This window comes from Centruroides vittatus, unplaced genomic scaffold (genome assembly GCF_030686945.1).
Source record: "Centruroides vittatus isolate TY-2023 unplaced genomic scaffold, ASM3068694v2 contig_120, whole genome shotgun sequence".
Taxonomy (NCBI): Eukaryota; Metazoa; Arthropoda; class Arachnida; order Scorpiones; family Buthidae; genus Centruroides; species Centruroides vittatus.
Genome location: NW_027120768.1, coordinates 1,839,087 through 1,857,984, shown reverse-complemented (window position 1 = coordinate 1,857,984; position 18,898 = coordinate 1,839,087). Strand labels below are relative to the sequence as shown.

Below are 18,898 nucleotides of genomic sequence, written 5' to 3'. Positions count from 1 at the left end.
GTTCAAATCTCTGTCTCGATTAGTATTTTTTTTTTCTTTTTAAAGATTTTTAAAAAAAGTATTTTGAATATATATAAATATTAAAATTTTATTTAAATAAATAATTCCATTTAAAAAATGTTTAACACATATTACATGTCATTTTAATTATTATAATACAAAATAATTAATAAGTATATTAATAATCATCATCATCAACTGTTGGTAAACATAGTATCTTCATTCACAGACATTTTACTGTAAAATATTGAAACTATTTGTATTATGGTGTGATATATTACGGAACACTATGATCTCTTCGAAATCCAAAAGTAAACTGACACTCCAAATATCAGGTCAGTCCATAAGTCCATGCACATTTTTATGACCTTGAGAAAAATCTTGTTTTGCTGTTGAAAATGTCAGTCTAATGTGATACTTTTCACACTGAAGTGTTAAATTGGATCTCATTTATATAATACTGTTGGAATTGGAAACATTCTAGTTGTTTATTTTTGTTAAAATGGAAGTAAAGAATGAATATAAAAGACATGTTTTATACTTTTTATTTTTAAGTGGTGAGAATTAATAAGAGTAGTAACCTTTGAAAAATTTGATACAATAGAATAATAAATGAAAACTATTGTTTCATAACTAATTATTTATAACTATTATTATTAATTATTTTGTATTATTATAATTAAAATGACATGTAATATGTGTTAAACATTTTTTTAAATGAAATTATTTATTATAATAAAATTTTAATATTTATATATATTCAAAATACTTATTTTAAAAAATGTTTAGAAAGAAAAAAAAATACTAATCGAGACAGAGATTTGAACCTTGAACGACTTGGCGGTAGCCAAGAACGATGTCAACCGAGCTGCTCAGAAGCTGCCGGCCTAGCGAAACTTATTAGTACATAAGCCGAGCTCGAATTTTTAAAGGCCTTTTTCTTAAAATTGGCTGGCCATTGCGCTTTCTTGTTTTGAGGATTGAACATCCTAAAGGAGTACTACCTATATACCAAGTCTCATCCCAAAGTGAATTTCCCAGGTCGTGCCCTCCCCTTGTTAGAAAAATCCTCTCTTATCTGGGATGAAATAGACGATAAATTTATTTGTAAACTAATTTAGAATAATTGTATATGTGTTTACAAAATAAATTTCTTCAATTTAACTAAATATTTTCTTTCTGGCAAGCTATAAAATAATACTATTATTATTCATGAAAGAACTAAATGCTATTCTAAACAATATTCTGAATTATTTTAAATAAAACAAAATTTTAGATGCTACTTTAATAGATAAAGCTAATTTGTGTTATCAAAATTAATATTTAAATGACAAAAAATTCTATTGAAGTATTCTATGTCAGTCAAATAATATCATCATGTATTAAAATTTTGATATGTTAAACTAGAAAAATATTCTGTTTGCTGTTAAATGTTAGCTTCTGAAATAAAAATACAAAATCTGTATGGCAAAAATATTTAAACAAAGTTAATTTTTTAATGGAATTCAATATGGAGAATACGCTTATGGATGCGAGTCTCTCACCCCAAAATTAAGAGTAATATGCTTAAGAAAAGCTACTTGTACTACACCCCACAGAAAATATTAATTTGAATTAAAAGGCTGCATTATAAAGGTTGGTGTGTGTTGATACATAATTAGTAATTAAGTGCAGTTAAAGAAGAATGTAAAGTTTAAACAACAAAATTTTAAACCATTCTGAATGTTGTAAAATTAATCGTTTAGTGAAATTAGTGCAAGAGAATAATAAATTACAAATACAGTAGAATTAGCTTAATGTAACACCTGGGCACTTGTCTGTATCAATAACATTAAGTGAACTAAGTAAATAAAACTACAATCATAAGAAACTCTGGCTATATTGACTGACATTAAAAGGACATGTTAAAAAATTGTATAACAAAGATTTATTAATTATAGCAGTATCATTTGCCTGTTACTATCTTTAATGGCATCTAGCATATAACTGAAGAAATTCTAGCAATTTAAAGTACTGTATTATGAAAAAACAACAGTTAAAGAACTGGTTAAGACTAATAACAAATTGTAATTGTGGCAGGCGTGAAGATGGACCTTACAGGTGCTCATTTAGCCAATGACAATGATCAAATGCTGAATACAATAAGAGATGTTTCTGTAGTATATTTTAACTCAATGTTTTGGAACCTGTTAACTTAATATTAAATGAACAATAACAATATCCATGATTACGATAAGAAGAATTTACTACACATGGTTGTTTTCCTGCATACTAGTATAAAGACTACTGATACATTAGAAAATGCAAGTAAATTGTAATCATAAAATCACATGTAGAAATATTTAATTACCAGATTTTGTAGTAATATATACAGAAAATTTAAATGCAACTTAATTTATTGATATTTTATTTAAGAAAATGAACTTTAAGTTTTTTATATATTAATGCATCAATGCTACATTTCTAATGTTTCAAATAAAGCATTCTCAAGAATCCCAGCCTCAAAAACACTTTCAAAATAAAAAAAATAAAAAAATTCAAAATTCTTCTGAGTTGTTAATGTTTCGGTTTATCTCACCTCCACAGTACATTGGAGTATTTGATAGATCTGTTCTGTAACCAGCTGCGTGAGATTCGTTTAGAGGGTCATAATCAGCAATGGAACCAATCTTACGTGTGGGATAACTGTTAACTGCGAATCATCAGAGAAAACAAAACATATAAAGAAATAAAAATAAATTATCTTTTTAAATTAACTAAAATTATAAAAACAAAATACATAGGATAAAATGGGACGACTGAGGTAGAAGTCAGAAGAGTAAAGTGTTATTGGAAAGAAATAAAAAATCAAAAATATTTTTATTCCATTGCATAATTGATACCTGGTCCCTCTTGGGATGTATAGATGACAGTAGAGCTAAGTTTGGAGGAATAGGGAGATTCATGGGCTTCTGGGGGTATCATGGGATCATAATCTGCTATCTTTCCTGAAGGTGACATTGGTGGTTGTGGCGAGGGAGATGGTGGTGATGCAGTGGCTGCTATAAGTTACGATAAGTGTTATTATTGGTAATAATAGGAGCCAAGGAAGAAATTTAATCAATCATTCTTGTTATATGATTAGAATACATATTAGTAATTGGGTAATAATTAATATTCTAATTAAAGTTTTATAATACCGTAAACTGGTTAGAATAAGAACGTATGGAATACTTTTTCCTCACATTGATTCTTATTTATTTCTTAGAGAGCTTATTTGACCGAGTAATTTACGATAAAATTATTTAATACAAAGCATTATACATTTTAAAATATTTAAGCATCTCAAACTTACATTCTTATTCTAGCTAGCTATAAAAATTTTAATTCTAATAATTTTGCTTAAACTATTCTTAAAAATAAAATTACAGACTGACAAAAGAATTACTGAATTTCGTAAAAAACTAAAAGTATTGCAATATTTCCAGTGTGATAATCATATATTAATATCAAATTAACATACTGTATATTCACCTCAATCTTAATATTAGATAGTAAGGAATTATTCTACTATTTTGTATGATTTTTTTATACAACTCAAACAGAATATAATTCGAATTTTAAACTTTGACGATTTAAAAGTCAAATTTTCTTGATGGATGTTAATAAAATTTACACATTCTCGAGTTGATACGCATATATCTCAGTCACAATCTCAGAATAAACAAGAAAGCAAATTTAGGTCATACTCCTCGTAATATTCAAGTTTGAACTTCACAGACGATGATCTGATACAACTTCAGACACCAAGTAATCTAAACAAGTTGCTGGTTATAAATTAAGAATAACATTGACAAGTTTCCAGAGTATGATTCTGTAAAAGTCATTTATCAAAGCAGTATCTACAAGGGGGAAAATCTTCATTAAACTTTAGATGAAACCAGAAAAGACAAGCCACTGAACTAAGTAAATTCAAGAGCTATCAAAATTATGAAACATCAGATAAGACGTTTATTAACCTTCATAAGAAAATATTCCACAGGAAGTCAAAAACAGTTTGAAGATTCATGAAGAATGTTTTTCTAGCAGGTAAAATATCAGTGGAATGGGTTCAAGGTCATCCATCATCATTTCTTACAGTTAATTAAGGACTAAAATAACATTCAAAAAATATTATTTTAAATTAATTTTATCATAAATATTTGTAAAATTCTTTTAACTTTCTCTTCAAAACACATTTCTACATAAAAAGATCTCCAGAAACAACTAAAGAACTAAAACAGTACACCAAACAAAAGAAAATGGTAAATACCTTACAGAAACAATCATGCACAAAAATATTTTTTATAATAAAATTAGTAAAGATCCTTGTACATTCTATTGATAATGGCTTTACAAAGCTGTAATGTAATGACAGTTTGTAAAGCCCTGAAAAAAATGACAGATTAAATCTCCATTTTAAATTGCCTAAAACCACTTGATAACCAAATTATTTTTTTTCTTTCGAGAGTCGGTTTTATCAGTTTCTATTTATAAAAAATGCCCTTAATTCTTTTTTATAGAAATATTCTGGAATAATTTACAAATATAAACAACAAAAATATTTCAACCAAATAATTAAAAAAAAAAAAAAATGCAAGCTTATAACTGGTTAGAAATATTTTAGTTTCTGAAATAAAAGTACATACGCAGACCATAATTATACCGTACCGATATAACTTACAAATATCGTACAACACAATTAAACTTTTTAAGAATTGATGTGGACAAACTTGTTTATTAACAAGACTGAAAATTACTTTTTTCATAAATTCAAATTCTAAGACATAAACCTGGTAAAAATGGATATAATTATGAATGTAAATTCATAATTTACATATTTTTTCCTTATAATCAAGGATTTTCATTTTATAAAAATGAAAAACATTTTAAAAATGTAGCAATGACAAATTCAATTGTATATATAAAATGAACTTGTGTTAAAACCTGAATATTAAATTTTAACAAGAAAATACATAATATTCGTTAGAATAAATCCTAAATTTGTACTGTTGAATAAATACACAATCCTTTAATCCTACATAAAACAAAGCGAAAATTCCTAACTCTTCTAGGATTTATTGAATGTATAAACAACAACAAATAGAAATAAAACTCCAGACACTAAAACCCAAATATGTTAATATATTTAAAACGACATCCAGACGGTTGATGTGACTAAGATATATGCCTGCTGTATAGGAAAACTCCGGTTTTTTCAAGATGATCCGGCCAAGATATGTTAAGCTGCGTCCTTTGCTATTCAACCGACTTCTTAACGCACACGTTTATCATTTTCATATATTCATATGTACTGTACATCTAAAAAGAAGTTATTAAGCAAAAAAAACTGCATACCATTTGTCACAGGATGCGGTATGCCATTCTTTTCTGGCACGAGATGACGTTTTTGTTCCATCTGCTTTTTCTTCTCGAGATCGCCGTGATAGGCAACATTACTAATAATTTTTGAGGTATTACGGATACGTACAGTTTCGGGATCGTCAGCAACCTGTGTAACCTTTCCCTTTTGTTTTTCAAAATCCTCATGGTATTTCACCTATTTTATAAAAAATTTGAGTTACCAATATATCAACATAAGCAAGAAACTTATGTACCCTTTTAATAACAGGTAATTTTATCGTTAAAATTGTTTAATTAAGTTGATAGAAGAAACCCCAGCTAAACGTAAAGAAAAATTAGTAAGACCCGCAGACCCTCCAACATGAGCCAAAGTAGAAGATAAAAGGGATAGGTCGACTTTGTTTTTATTTTTTGAAAAGTACATTAAAATAACTCACATTACTCTGCAATTTAGTGTTCTCTGCCAATCTTCTGATTTCAGGTGTGTCAGCTACTGCAGTGTGCTTGGCTTGAGGACAATGACTGCAAAAATTAACAATTACTTGCAAATATAACTGTACAAAAACTTTTAACTTTAATTAATTACACCGTAAATTTAGTTGAAGGCATTAGTCTCTCTACATACCACTTTAAGCCTGCTATAATAAGCTTATTTGATTTTGAAGGGAGAAATGGCTAGGACATGTGAACCAAAAACAGTGAGACTTACAATCTACCTAGAGTATAACAGTACATGATAATTATCAGCTATAAACTAGACAATTAAATATTTATAAAATTTAATGACCAATTTTAAGTATGCTGCTTTGTACCGGATGGGCTACAAACTTAGTAATTAGTCAATTTGGGCTCAAAGTGGGAGAACTCGTCTCAACGCATACGAGACGCAAACCGACAACTCCTCGCAGGATAGAAATCTTTATTGTCTGAATTACTCCATCAAAACGTGGCCAGCATTACACTTTATTTAAGTCTAAAATGGGAAGAAAAAGAAAAACAACAACAACAACAACAAAGTTTCCACTATTAAAGCAAACAAAAAAAAAATAAAATAATGTGGTTACATAAAGCGAAATTATTTTTATTGAGTTAATAAACCTCCCACCCTCCAAAAGAAACTCAGTTTTGGTGACAAACCAGTCAGGCAGGCCTCAAATTAGAAATGAAAACAATTCGTTTTAATCGTTTTCCGATCGAGAAAAATGATACACATTTACGAAATCGCCATAAACACTCGACGCCACGTTAATGAGCTTCGTCCCCCTCCCCCCCGAAACGAAACTGTCACATGACCTACTCCAGTATGTCTGAATATGGAAATATCTCGAGGGCGTGACGTAGCAGTTACGACTACATCAGAATTACATAGCAGGAAATGACAGCTAAGCCGCCTTCTTAAAGCAGCCTACTTTAACGGCTTTCGTAATAAGAGTGGATGCTTCTAGCCGCAGCTGCGGTTAAAAACGGGTTGTCGAAAACGCTACCGATGACGCACTTCCGAGTTAAAATTAGCCCGGTGACCACCAAACTGATTAATTCCACCCCCACGTGTTTACGGCTTCGTAGCTCCGTTTTAAAGAATATTCCGGTCCTTTTTTTCGCGCAATCTTACGAGATAAAACCGCGAAATACTCCACTAAACCCCGATTGTAAGTTCATTTACGACTTTACAACCGGAAGTGAACTTTAAAACGCCACTTAACCTCAAAACACCGCGATCCACGCTAAACCACGTGGTGTGGATTTCAGAAATAGCGGAAAAAAGATCACGTGGTTAAGAGCGTTTTTTTTTTGGAATTATTCGCGTATCGAGGCACACACATTATTATCATCATCTTTTCCGAGTGGTTACGTTTATTCAGACATCAACACGCCCGATTTCTATTGTTTGCCTGAATATGGGTCATGCCAGTCGAAGTTACAGAATGCAAAATATGACCTAGTAACCGACGGACAAGCAAACTGAACTAGTCGAGAAAGGGCATTGTTACGTCAATCTTTTAAATCCTCTGATGGCTGCTTGAAATCAATGGCGATTCGTGATCGCACTTAAACGCCTTGTTTTTCAACTTTACTGAACCTATAATATCCATAATACCCTTCTATACAAGCGAATAAATACACGTAACAGTCAATCAGAAACCTCAAACACAATAAATGGTGGATGATAAGCAATAAGAAACAAACATAAAGGAAACTAATAGGCATGACTATCTCTTCCTTAATGAGACATGTAATTAACCAATTTGACCTCCTTCCAGCTAAGATTTTCCATATCCAGCAGAAGAGTTTCCTTTATTTTTTTCTGACTTTTACTAAAAAATTTGTCGCTTGTGGATGCGGAACACCTGCCGGGTTAGTTTACACTTCAATTAAATCAACAAAAAGTGTTTGAACTTAGCTATGATTTCTATTAATTTCCTCGTTGTACTACAGTCAACAAACTGAGAAAAAGAACAAAAATAACTACATCCAGACTCCGAGCTAGTCAGTCAGTCAGTCACCATCAATCACATCTGTCTCCGAGGAACGTGGATGTATTTTGATCCCATCTGGTCTTACATAACAATCGCAGCATCCTACTGCCACCTTTTAAAATCCAAAGAGGAGGTGATGAAATTTAACTTAACTAAAATATAACTAAGTTTGTTTATTTTAATAGTTCTGGGATACCATTCCCATAAAAGAGTACAGGAGACCAATGACTGGCCCCATTTGGTCGAGTGCCAAAACCAACTGATGACCCGTAGATCTAAAATAGAAGAAGTTGTCATCTATGTTGGAGAGATGTCAGTCAGATGTTTTCCCACCATGATGAATGTCTTAATATTCCAATCTTTATATATCTAGATGCACAGATTAAGTGACAAATATGGCCACACAACCACTGATCTAATAAAAAATTTAATGATAAAATTAATATAAGGCATCCTATATTACACTGCGCACACACTATAGAAATATCATGTCCGTAATTAAATGTTTATCCTTTCAATAAATCACTCTTTTGGGTCGAGACACATCTCAACAGATGTTTCCTTTATTTTTTACAAGTTTGATAACAGTCGAAAACTATAAATTAAACAAACTTATCGATAAGCAACTCGAGAATGCTACATGCTTTATTTTTATTAATGGCACTTGCTGCTTACAAACTAAATATGGTGGTCAGTATAAGTCGACAAATTCCAAGAATATCTTTTACTACAGAAAATAGTTTACAACATACAGAATTTCAGCAGAATTTTAAATAAAAATGTCTTTAATGTTTTTATTTCAAGACATTTTATCAAATCAAATATATTACATATTCAAACATCATAATTCTTACATAATCAATGAAAAAACTGCAGAAAATAATCTTTCATAATGATGATACTGCAAAATAATCTCTCTGCATCACTTCTCAAATTTTCTTTTTTTAATAATCATTTTCCTTTGCAACAATGACGCACATTTAATTTAAATGATTAATGTTACGTGGCACATTTAGGAACAGTTCCTTTATAAATATTAAAATGGAAAAAGAAATTTCTGGTTAGGACGTTTGGCCCGAGAACAATACGTCGCTGGCAGTCTTCTGAATTTGGAGGCATTTAGTTTAAATATCTTGCCTACTTAACCTATTCAGGAAGTGTTTATGCAAAAGTACAGAACAGCTGGAAGCTTCAACTAGAACTCATAGAAAATAACTAGTCTCAAGATAGAACAAATTCTACATTTTTACTGCTGAACTCCACCAACCGACTTTAATTTTTGTTATGCCAAAAATTAGTTAAAATTCCTAAAAAGCAGATCTAGAAGTGTAAATTCTTCTCTCTCTGTTACATTTTAAAAATATTTATCATCATAGTTTCAAGAAAAGTTTCTTTCACCTTTAACCTAAATATTTAAAGTTGACATCAAAAATGAATTATTTCATTCTGTAATCCTAGATTTTAAATTTTTATGTAACAAAACATAATTATCACTTAAATTTTTTTTATTCTTTATTTTTTGTGTATATATTTCTTAATAGTTTTCATTCTATCATATTTTAATATTGGATTTCAATAAATTTCCAAGAGGACAATGATATATTAAGCTAACATCTATTTAAATAGCTAAAACTTTGAGTGTTTGCTGTACTCTCTTCAAATTTCTCATGTCACTGATTGTTTTTATATAAAACAACTTAATTGCAAAATTAGACAATCACAAGTTTTAATACTCCCAAATTATAATTCTTCTAAGAATGCATTATTTATAAATTGCAGGTTTTCCAAGTATTCACTCATCTCGTATATCCAGTTATCTGAGAAATAACTTGTCAGATAGCTACACAAAGCTATTTCAAACCAGAATTTCATTCAGAAACTGGGCTACAATGCATTTCTATATGGTGAGCAATAAATTTAACTTAAAACAGAGGTTTATTTACTTATTTTTATATTTAAAAATGTGAAATTACGTTTAAAAATCGTTGAAAGTTAAACTTTCAAAAGATCCATCACAAACATTATCATTCTGAGATAAGTTTTAATATTAAAAGTCAAATTCCAAAGTTTCTGATCTCTAAACTACTGTCGATAATCTCGATCCTTTTGTTCGTCATTCGTTGAACCATTGCTACTCTATTAGCATACATTACCGATTGATTAAAAACCGATGCAGCAAACAAGCTGCTTAAATCCCGTCCTCGACCTTTAATGAACTGATTTACAATTCTATTCTACATTATATGATGTAAATTTTAGGGATTAATAGTAAGAAAAATTAAGTAAATAGTTTGTGGTCTACTTACGCATTACAGTATGGCAATTTGTTGAAACCTTTATACGTTTTCATATTCAGCGTCATTCCGCATTCTTGACATTTGAAACATAATTTATGCCATATCTAGTAAAAAATAAAATATTAATGCTGTAAATTTACATCAATTACAGTTATAAGAAAGTATAAATTATTAAAAGACTGAGCTATCTTGATTTTGAGTGAAAAGATTTCATAAACAACATATTAAATAAGCAGAGAAAAAAAGAACACTTCCCAAATTCTTGGAACAAAATTAAGCTTGAAGTAAACAAACTCATAAAAAAAAAAAAAAATTAAGAACTTTGATATGGATCTGTTTGAATTAAATAGTAAACAAAAACTTTGTTTTGAGGCATCTAGAAGCAGCAAATTCTCAAAATCCACTCAAATTATTGTTTACATGAGTTGAAATAACTGTAACAATATTTAATTATTACTGAGTTGTACAAAAATCAATTCTAGTTCAACTTTCTCTCTACAACAATAACACAGATGACCTCAAATTTTTCTAGGATACTGTAAAGATTAATTACAAATGCCTACCATTTTAGGAATCTATTCTATTGACAGTGTAAACAGAATTCTCTTCAGTTCAACCATGTGACATTATAATTTACACACAGTGAATGTCCATCAACTCATTTCATTTAGACCAATGCTTATATTACATTAAAAAGGGGAAAAAAGTGTTTTTCTATGTCAACAATCTGTCACTAAACATGAGAAATAATAAACTTCCTACTTTCACCAGCCACTTTTAAAGTAAAATCAATGCAAATATCTGGAAATTTATAGTTTATTCAAGAGTCTATACGAGAAAATATACTAAGAATTTAAATTTTTAATGTACCATTTGCTTAACAAAAAGTAAACCACCCGACTTTTTTCTGTTGATGAAATTCCAAATAGATGTTCCATATCGAAAACAGGATTATCACATTTATCTCTATGAAGAAATACGGCTAGAGTGCAAATTCTCCACCCCTTGTATAACAATTAAAAAAAAAAAAAAAACACCCTGTGAAGACAAGAATAATGCGTACAATTTTAAAAATACAACTAATAATGAATATTTATGACACATTAAATAATTGCATTGTCTTGTGGATAGAAATGATTTAAACAGTTAATAAATTTTACATTAAATTACAAAATGATTAATAATATAAATGACCCAAACCATTCAATATGTATTTAATGGTTATTTAGCATGCTACTACAGAAATCAACTCGAGCAGAGAAGTATTTTAGAATAATCTAGGATTATATGAATGCCACCATTCAGAATAGAAAAAACTTGTCTGACCCCTAGTTCCCATTTTGTAGCTAGGTGCTATTTTTAGACAAGGTGACAATCTATAAATAAAAAATTAAATAAAAAAAAACCCACCCTCTACAACACCAGTGAAGTAAAAAAAAAAATTTTGAGGTGAAGCTAAATGCTATTTTTTATATAATTAATCATAAAATTAAACTGCTTTCATGAGTAATTTCTTGTATTAATAGCAAAAACCTGTTGATAAACAGAATAAATAATACATTAACTGCTATCTGGTTTAAAATGCTAACAATAAACTCGTAAATCTTGAAAATATTTTTAGGAGTAGGTACATTAAGAGAGGGTATCACATTTGTAGTGGTAAGGCTGTAAGGATCATTATAATAAAAATTTATAATAATATGTTCTTTAAAAATAATCCAAAAATGCTTATTAGACTCTATTAAATGCGAAAGTTAACGGGACGACAACTCTTATTTAGCCTATTTACTTTATTAATTACAGGTCTGCGCTCGAATAATGGCAAATTAGACAAAAGAGAAAGGAAAAAAAAGGGGGAAGTTACAGATGTTACAGACATTTCTCTCTCATAATTGCAAGTTAACTTCTTAATAGATTTCTTTCCTTTACTGAATTTAGCATTGATGTCTTTAAAAATAATTACCTATTAGTATAAATGGTTAATTTTTCCAAGTACACTTATTAATTTCGGCAGATATCCTCGTTCCGTTTTTGCAAAACCGAGAACCTTTTCAACCAGAGAAATTTCTCATGGATGACCGAGTGACAATATATAATTTTATCGGCGTAGTTAAATATAAATTAAGTAATGTACATCAACTATATTTAATACACATCAGAGAAAATGAATAAAGTAATCTTATGCTTACTTAAAAATTACTAAAATTCAGTTATTTTACATCTCTAGTAGAATTAAATCTGAATTAATTACATATTCTTCCAGTTTAAGCATTTTGATAGAGCTTAAAGGGTAATTAAATAATTTAACTCGCCTCCTTGTGTTACTAATTTTCTAAAATTACATCCCACGATAATTGAGAACATAAGATTGATTAATTCATGTACCCAATTCCAGAAATTGTTTGGGAAATTCATCTAAAGAATAAAAACAGAGGAAATTAAAAACTGTGCTAGCATCCAATACAGTTTGTTTTAAGATACATCACTCCAGATTGAATTGCTCATAGATGCAATGCAGAGTTATTATTTTTTATAAAATAATTTCCTCTGGCAACTATTCAATATAGTTAAAATGTCGAGTAAAGCAACAGAATATTTATTTATAACCTAATTTTCTTTTACATACTTTATAACCATGTCAAAGATAACATAACATCAATTTTATTAATTGGAATATATAGCAATCGATTCAGTTATTCACCTAACAAGTTTTTGTGCAATCTGATTGAAATTATACAAAATCATTCACTAATCTTTCGAATCTGGCATTTGCATCAGGCATAATCGTCTATTGATATGACTTATGATAGGAGAAAAATTATATTCCTATTGACTGTTAAGATACGGTAAACTGGAAGAATTTACAAAAATTGATCGCAAATCAAAAGAATAGAAATTATTTTATTTAATCACAGTCACGGCTGAAGGGTATAGATATTTTTTATGAAAATTATGTTCATTAATCATGCTATCTAATTGTATAATATGTAATTAAGTAGTACACTTCGAATGAGATAATAAGTGCATAATTTGAGGAGTTAAATTCTTTTTATCATTAAATGTCTTAATATATATAGAGGAATCAATATAAATCTTTATTATAACAACAATACATACATTGGTGATTAAGTATTTGATAAATATGCATATTATTATGACATGAATTATTTAGACGTGAAATGTTTCATCACTAATATGATATATTTTTTAAATTATCTAAAAACATTATGCTGTCACCAATAGAAAAAAAAACCACCGTAAATGGATACAATCCTTGGATTTATATGCATTCTTATATTCTCAGCAATACTTCTATTATTATTATTGTTATATTTTAAACTTCAACAATTATATAAACTGTGGTTATACCAAATTATGATAAAACATCAATAATAAAAGCAATATTTGATAAATATTTAATGTGATACGCACGTTGAAAACATTATAGATAAGCATCACCTTAAAGAATGTTAAAAAAGCAACAAATATACAAGTTCATTCTCCTATATTTCACTACAATTATGTGAGTTTACAGGAATTTTAAGAAATAATATCAATAATCTAAAATACAACAAACATTATTACATAATTTTGGTTAGTTCAGACTTTTCAAGTAGACTATTTTCAGTCACTTAAACCATTCGAGTAAATATTTAATTAAACCAAAGAAGAAATTGGTAAATCAACAGCAATTACACACTTTAAAAGGCAATACATGAGCAAATTATAATGTTTTAACAGATTAAAAATTAATTCTACCAACACCAGCAACAGTAAATACAAAAAATTTAAAATGGAATTCAAAGAATTTAGCATCTTGAATACTGTGTATTAATTACTATACACTTCTGACAATGTACACACTTTATAGAACAATGCCAAGGTATAAAATCTAACAGAAAAGTTAAACTATTTAATACATGAATAATAAAAGATAATTTTAAAAAATGATGTTGAAAGCCTATTTGCTTTGAATGAAAATTATAATTTGTAATGTCGTTAATGCTTTTTTTTATTTTTTCAATATCTGTTTCATCCTGATAAAACACTGTTTCATCTTTGCATTGGGCATACTCGTCTATTGATTCAAGAGATGTATGACTTATGAGAAGAGAATTATAATATTCCTATCACAAAAAAATTCGAATCTATTCTCTTTTTACATGTAAAACCCATGTTATGATTTTTAATAGCTAATACTTTTTTAAAAAATGTCAAAGTTAAACACAAATTATGCTTTTAAATGTCAATGGTATTACCACATCTTTGATGCTACTATATATTTTTGAAGCCAATCATCCTTATCATCACAAAAACTTTTTTTTAAAATGTTATTTAGACTTTGATATTTATTTTATAATTAAAAAAAATTTATATATATATTTTTTTAATTCTGGAGGTAAAAATGCAAAAATCCAGTAGGGATCACTAGTTAAATAGAGGTACACAAATTACCTAAAAGTGACCCTTACCGAAAACAGCTCCATTTAAAGGCAACAAAACGATATTTGATATTCATTCCATCATTTTTAAATATAAATATTTTAAAATTTATTTATTAAACAAGACAATTTTTTTTTCTTCCCCTAATCAGAGGTAGAAATTTAAAAATCCGGTAGGGGTCACTATTTAAATATATTTACAAAATTATCTAAAAAGTGACCACTACCGAAAACTGCGCTTATCACCAAATTAGCGTCATTTAAAAACAACAAAAACGTCAGAATTACGTAATAAAAGTTTGAAAAAATACAAATAAAAATTAAAATAAAAAATGTATCTTTTGACAAGTACAAATGCACTCGAAATTTTGACGTTTAACACGGAGAAATAAAAAAATATATTAAAAAAATGTCGATTTTACGAAAGCAAAAGCGATGCACGCGAATGATTAAATAATCAATAAAAATAATTTGAATTAAGTAAATTGCATTTTTAATTAATTACGCATCTTCGAAAGTCGCATCGGAAAATGCGATTAAACAAACAAACAAACAAACAAACGAATAAAATTGTCAATTTCAATCTTAACCCTAAATACCAACGTTACTTACTTTATCCAAGCATTTGAGTTCTTCTAACGGATAAACGGTCTTCTCGCATCTGGCACAACGTTTAGAACTCATTATTTCGATGTCAGAAGTCTTTATTTTAAGTTAAAAAAAAAAAAAATTAACAGATTCCCGACACCAAAAATTCAAGAAAAATCCACCGAAACGTCCGACTTCTACGATTTCCACTTCCGTTCGCACCAAGGCGCTGTCGACGTGTTAATCCCGCACTCGTGCCGTAATGTCGCCATAGGTTATAATTAATAAAAATTTCCATCCGTTCTTCGTGCGATTTTTAAATTATTTCCTCGTTCGTAATTCGTTTGAGATTTATTTAATCTAATTTGTCTACCCAAACTTTTTATATCGTCGTTTTTATTAAGTTATGTAAAGTTACATGACGTCATGTCTATTTAAAAAGTTTTTTTGTTTATTTTTACTTTCTTTTATTTGTAATTTCGTTTGAACTTCTTTTTGAAAAAATAAATTTTAGAACTTTTTAATTATTTCTGTCTTCTCTTTCATTATTTTAATTAGCTTTCTTTTATAAACTTGATGACGTCATTTGTATGTTTTCAATAAACATTTTAAATTTTGATTTATTGTTATGACGTCATAATTAAGAACGACGTTTTTAAATTTAGACTATTTTTTTTTTTAGATATATTTATCGAAAAATAATTTAAGAAAACGGATAAAAAAAAATATATTTAGTTATCAGCGCCGGATTAAGCTTCTAGAGGGCCCTAAACAAAATTTAAATTGGGGCTCCATTTAAATAAGTTGCTTCTAAACAAATCTTAAATAATGTCACTTAAAATTTTTATTAATAATAGAAAATACAAACACTAATACAATAATAATTGTACAACAAAAGAGTTTCTGGTACAACGAAAAATGTATATAATTTTAGCCATTAATCAGCCTTTAAAATATTTAAATTTTTCGTTTTTGGATTTTCATTTCAGAAAATTGATCAATCTAGCCGTTTGAGTGTGTCTCTTTCTTTAGTAAGCATTGTTAAAGACAGCCTTTCCTGTCCTATCGAATTTTTTAAATAATTTTTAACTCGTTTTAAAACAGAAAGATTCTGAACTGAAGCCGGGCCCCTCCGAATTACGGGCCCTAGACATTTGTCTAATTTGTCTATTGGTTAATCCGGCCCTGTTAGTTATTTATTTAAATTTTTAAAAATGTGTAATACATAAAACTTTTAAATTTTAAAAATTTCTTAAACTTAAAAAATAAAAACAATTAATTAGATAAATCGAGCAATTATTTATTGTGACGTGATCACAATGCCGGGCTGTAATTTTTAAAATAGCTTTTAAATCTGAAAAATCGCTCCTATAGTCAATCGGGAGCTCCGACTCTAAGTTTCCCCGTATCTGGTCTCGATTTTCACGTATCTAACTCCGTTCTCCAGATTAAGGAAGGACGAACGGACAGTGGGAATTTGAAAATTGCAACCCGAAACTGAACTTTTAAGTGGGGGGGGGACTGTTTCTTCTCTAATTTTATCTTTCACTTTCTTGGTGTGCATCAATTTTCGCTGTTTACTTGATATTCTTTTATTTTATTTATTTTTTTGCTATTTTTTAAAATATTTTTAACGGGAAATTTCCTTTAAAATGTCATTTTATAGCGGAGTAAACAATTTGATAATTCGAATTTATCATAATTATTCTAATTGTTAATATGATATTGAAGACTTTTTCAGAGGAATTAAGGAGTTTTGAGTGAAACTGAACATGTTTTCAGAGGAATTGGCGATTTTTAAAGAGAAATTTAAGATTTCCTTTAAAAGAATGATCCGTTCTTAAGGTGAATTGATCATATTTTGAAATAAATTAACAACTCTTACTAAAGAAAAAGAATTTCTAAAGAAGAGACACCTGTCAGAAATTGTCAATTTTAACAACCGTTAATTAAAATGATCAATTTCTAATTTTAATAATTGATGAAATTTTTATAAAAAGAAATAAAAATTTTGTTTTGAAAGAAACACGAAACTGACAATGTGTTTTTTTTGTTTGTTTACATCTGTCAATTTCTGGAGAAATTGACAAATTTTTCTCAAAATCGCGACACGTGAATCTAATTACAATAATCAGTTTCTAATTATTAACTAGAAATTGATAATTATATTTTTATCAGAAACTAAACTAAATTATAATTTAAGAAACTAAGTTTACCTTCAAATTATATAAAGAAAAATGGAAAAGCAACTTATAAGAGAACAAACTTTTAAATACAGTACTAATTAGAATTCTAGTTTTAATTAGATTTATTAAGAAAAAAAGAAGAAGAGTTCTATGTTTTTAAATATTTATTCCCATTAAAGGATCCTTATCGTCTTTCTGTATATTTAGAAAATTTCAGTTAAATTAATTTCTAATATTTAATTAAAAATAATAAATTTTTACTTTCTCGACTGTTATATAACAGAGGGAAAGTATGGCGATCGGTCAATGAATGCCCTCCCCCCAAGATTTTTATATTTTTGGACTCATGAGACATTGAAACAGCCAGAAATGCAAAAAATTTTGGGCTTTTTTGTATTAGGGTGTATGTGGAGAACGACTTTGTTCACCTTCTTTAAAGCTTAATAACTCCTGTGTCTTTTGTCGAAAATTTCTGAAATTTTGCAGGGACGTTTGTGTACTAGAGAGATCGATGCCATCAGATTTAGGTGGTTAAAGGTCGACGGGGTGAGGAGATAGAGAGGGTTACGTGTCCTATCTCGAGTGGGGTAAAACTTAATGACGATTTTATTCGTTACTAGCATTTACAATTATTTTAAAAATAAGATCCATCTGTATCCACAAAATTAAGCTTTTTGCCATTTTATAATAATTAATAATTTTAAAAAAAATTTAAATAAAAGTCTCGTAACAGATGGCGCCAGATACAATTTTTACTTTTTTTGCTGGGAAAGTTACACAAATCATTGCTGGATTTTTTTTAAAACAGAAAATGAGCTTTTTCTTCTCGACAAAAACACGACACGTGAACGAAATTGACAACTATTTTTAAAACGAAATTGACAAATTTATCTCAAAAACAGATGACACGTGAGTCAAATCGACAATTTTTAATTGTCAATTTGTCTCACGTGTCAGAGAAATGTATATAATTAGAAATTTAAAAAAAAATTGGTGATAGATATTGAGCACAATCAATTACGAAAATTTCAAAAAATATTGACAAGTTAGCGAGTTTTTTTACAATAAATCAATTATTTTACGTATTTTTTACGTCTATTTTTCTTCGCTCACTCATTTTGATTTCACTTCCCTTAATTTGAGAGACATAAGTCTAGGAAAAATAAATAAAATTAATGACAAAGAAAAATCGATAGAAAATTGTTTCTTTTCTTTCGTCTTTTACTCAGAACTTCAAAAATAATCTGAATTTTATCATTTCCTTTATCATACGAGCTTTTTAAAAACTAGATACACCTAAATTAGCTGGAGATTCTAAGTGAACTTAGACTCATAAATATGAAATATCTCATTAATTTTAGATATTAACGTAAAAACTCTACAATTAAACGTATAATTTAACGTGATAGATTAATATTTAAAATTGATATATTCTAGAATTAATTTATTATTATAAAATAAGGTTTTAAATGCCTAGTATTACGAAGATATCTCTCCATTGACGTATAATTCTCCCTTTATTGATT

At 28.5% G+C, this 18,898-nt stretch overlaps 1 protein-coding gene across 3 annotated transcripts in view; it reads right to left on the bottom strand.

The window, feature by feature from the left end:
• Lasp (LIM and SH3 domain protein Lasp) overlaps window positions 1-15,424 on the bottom strand; it is a 35,871-nt gene extending 20,447 nt beyond the window's left edge. Inside the window, exons 1-6 of one of the 3 annotated variants that reach the window (XM_067281902.1) lie at window positions 15,211-15,424; window positions 10,166-10,260; window positions 5,820-5,904; window positions 5,377-5,578; window positions 2,883-3,038; window positions 2,579-2,692 (exon numbers count right to left, since the gene is read on the bottom strand). In XM_067281902.1, coding sequence (XP_067138003.1) covers window positions 2,579-2,692; window positions 2,883-3,038; window positions 5,377-5,578; window positions 5,820-5,904; window positions 10,166-10,260; window positions 15,211-15,282 — 724 coding nt within the window. In that variant the 5' untranslated portion in view covers window positions 15,283-15,424. Of the gene's footprint in view, window positions 1-2,578; window positions 2,693-2,882; window positions 3,042-5,376; window positions 5,579-5,819; window positions 5,905-10,165; window positions 10,261-15,210 lie in introns of all 3 variants that reach the window. The other 2 variants (XM_067281894.1, XM_067281908.1) reach the window with 2 other exon arrangements.
• Window positions 15,425-18,898: the final 3,474 nt, after the last annotated feature.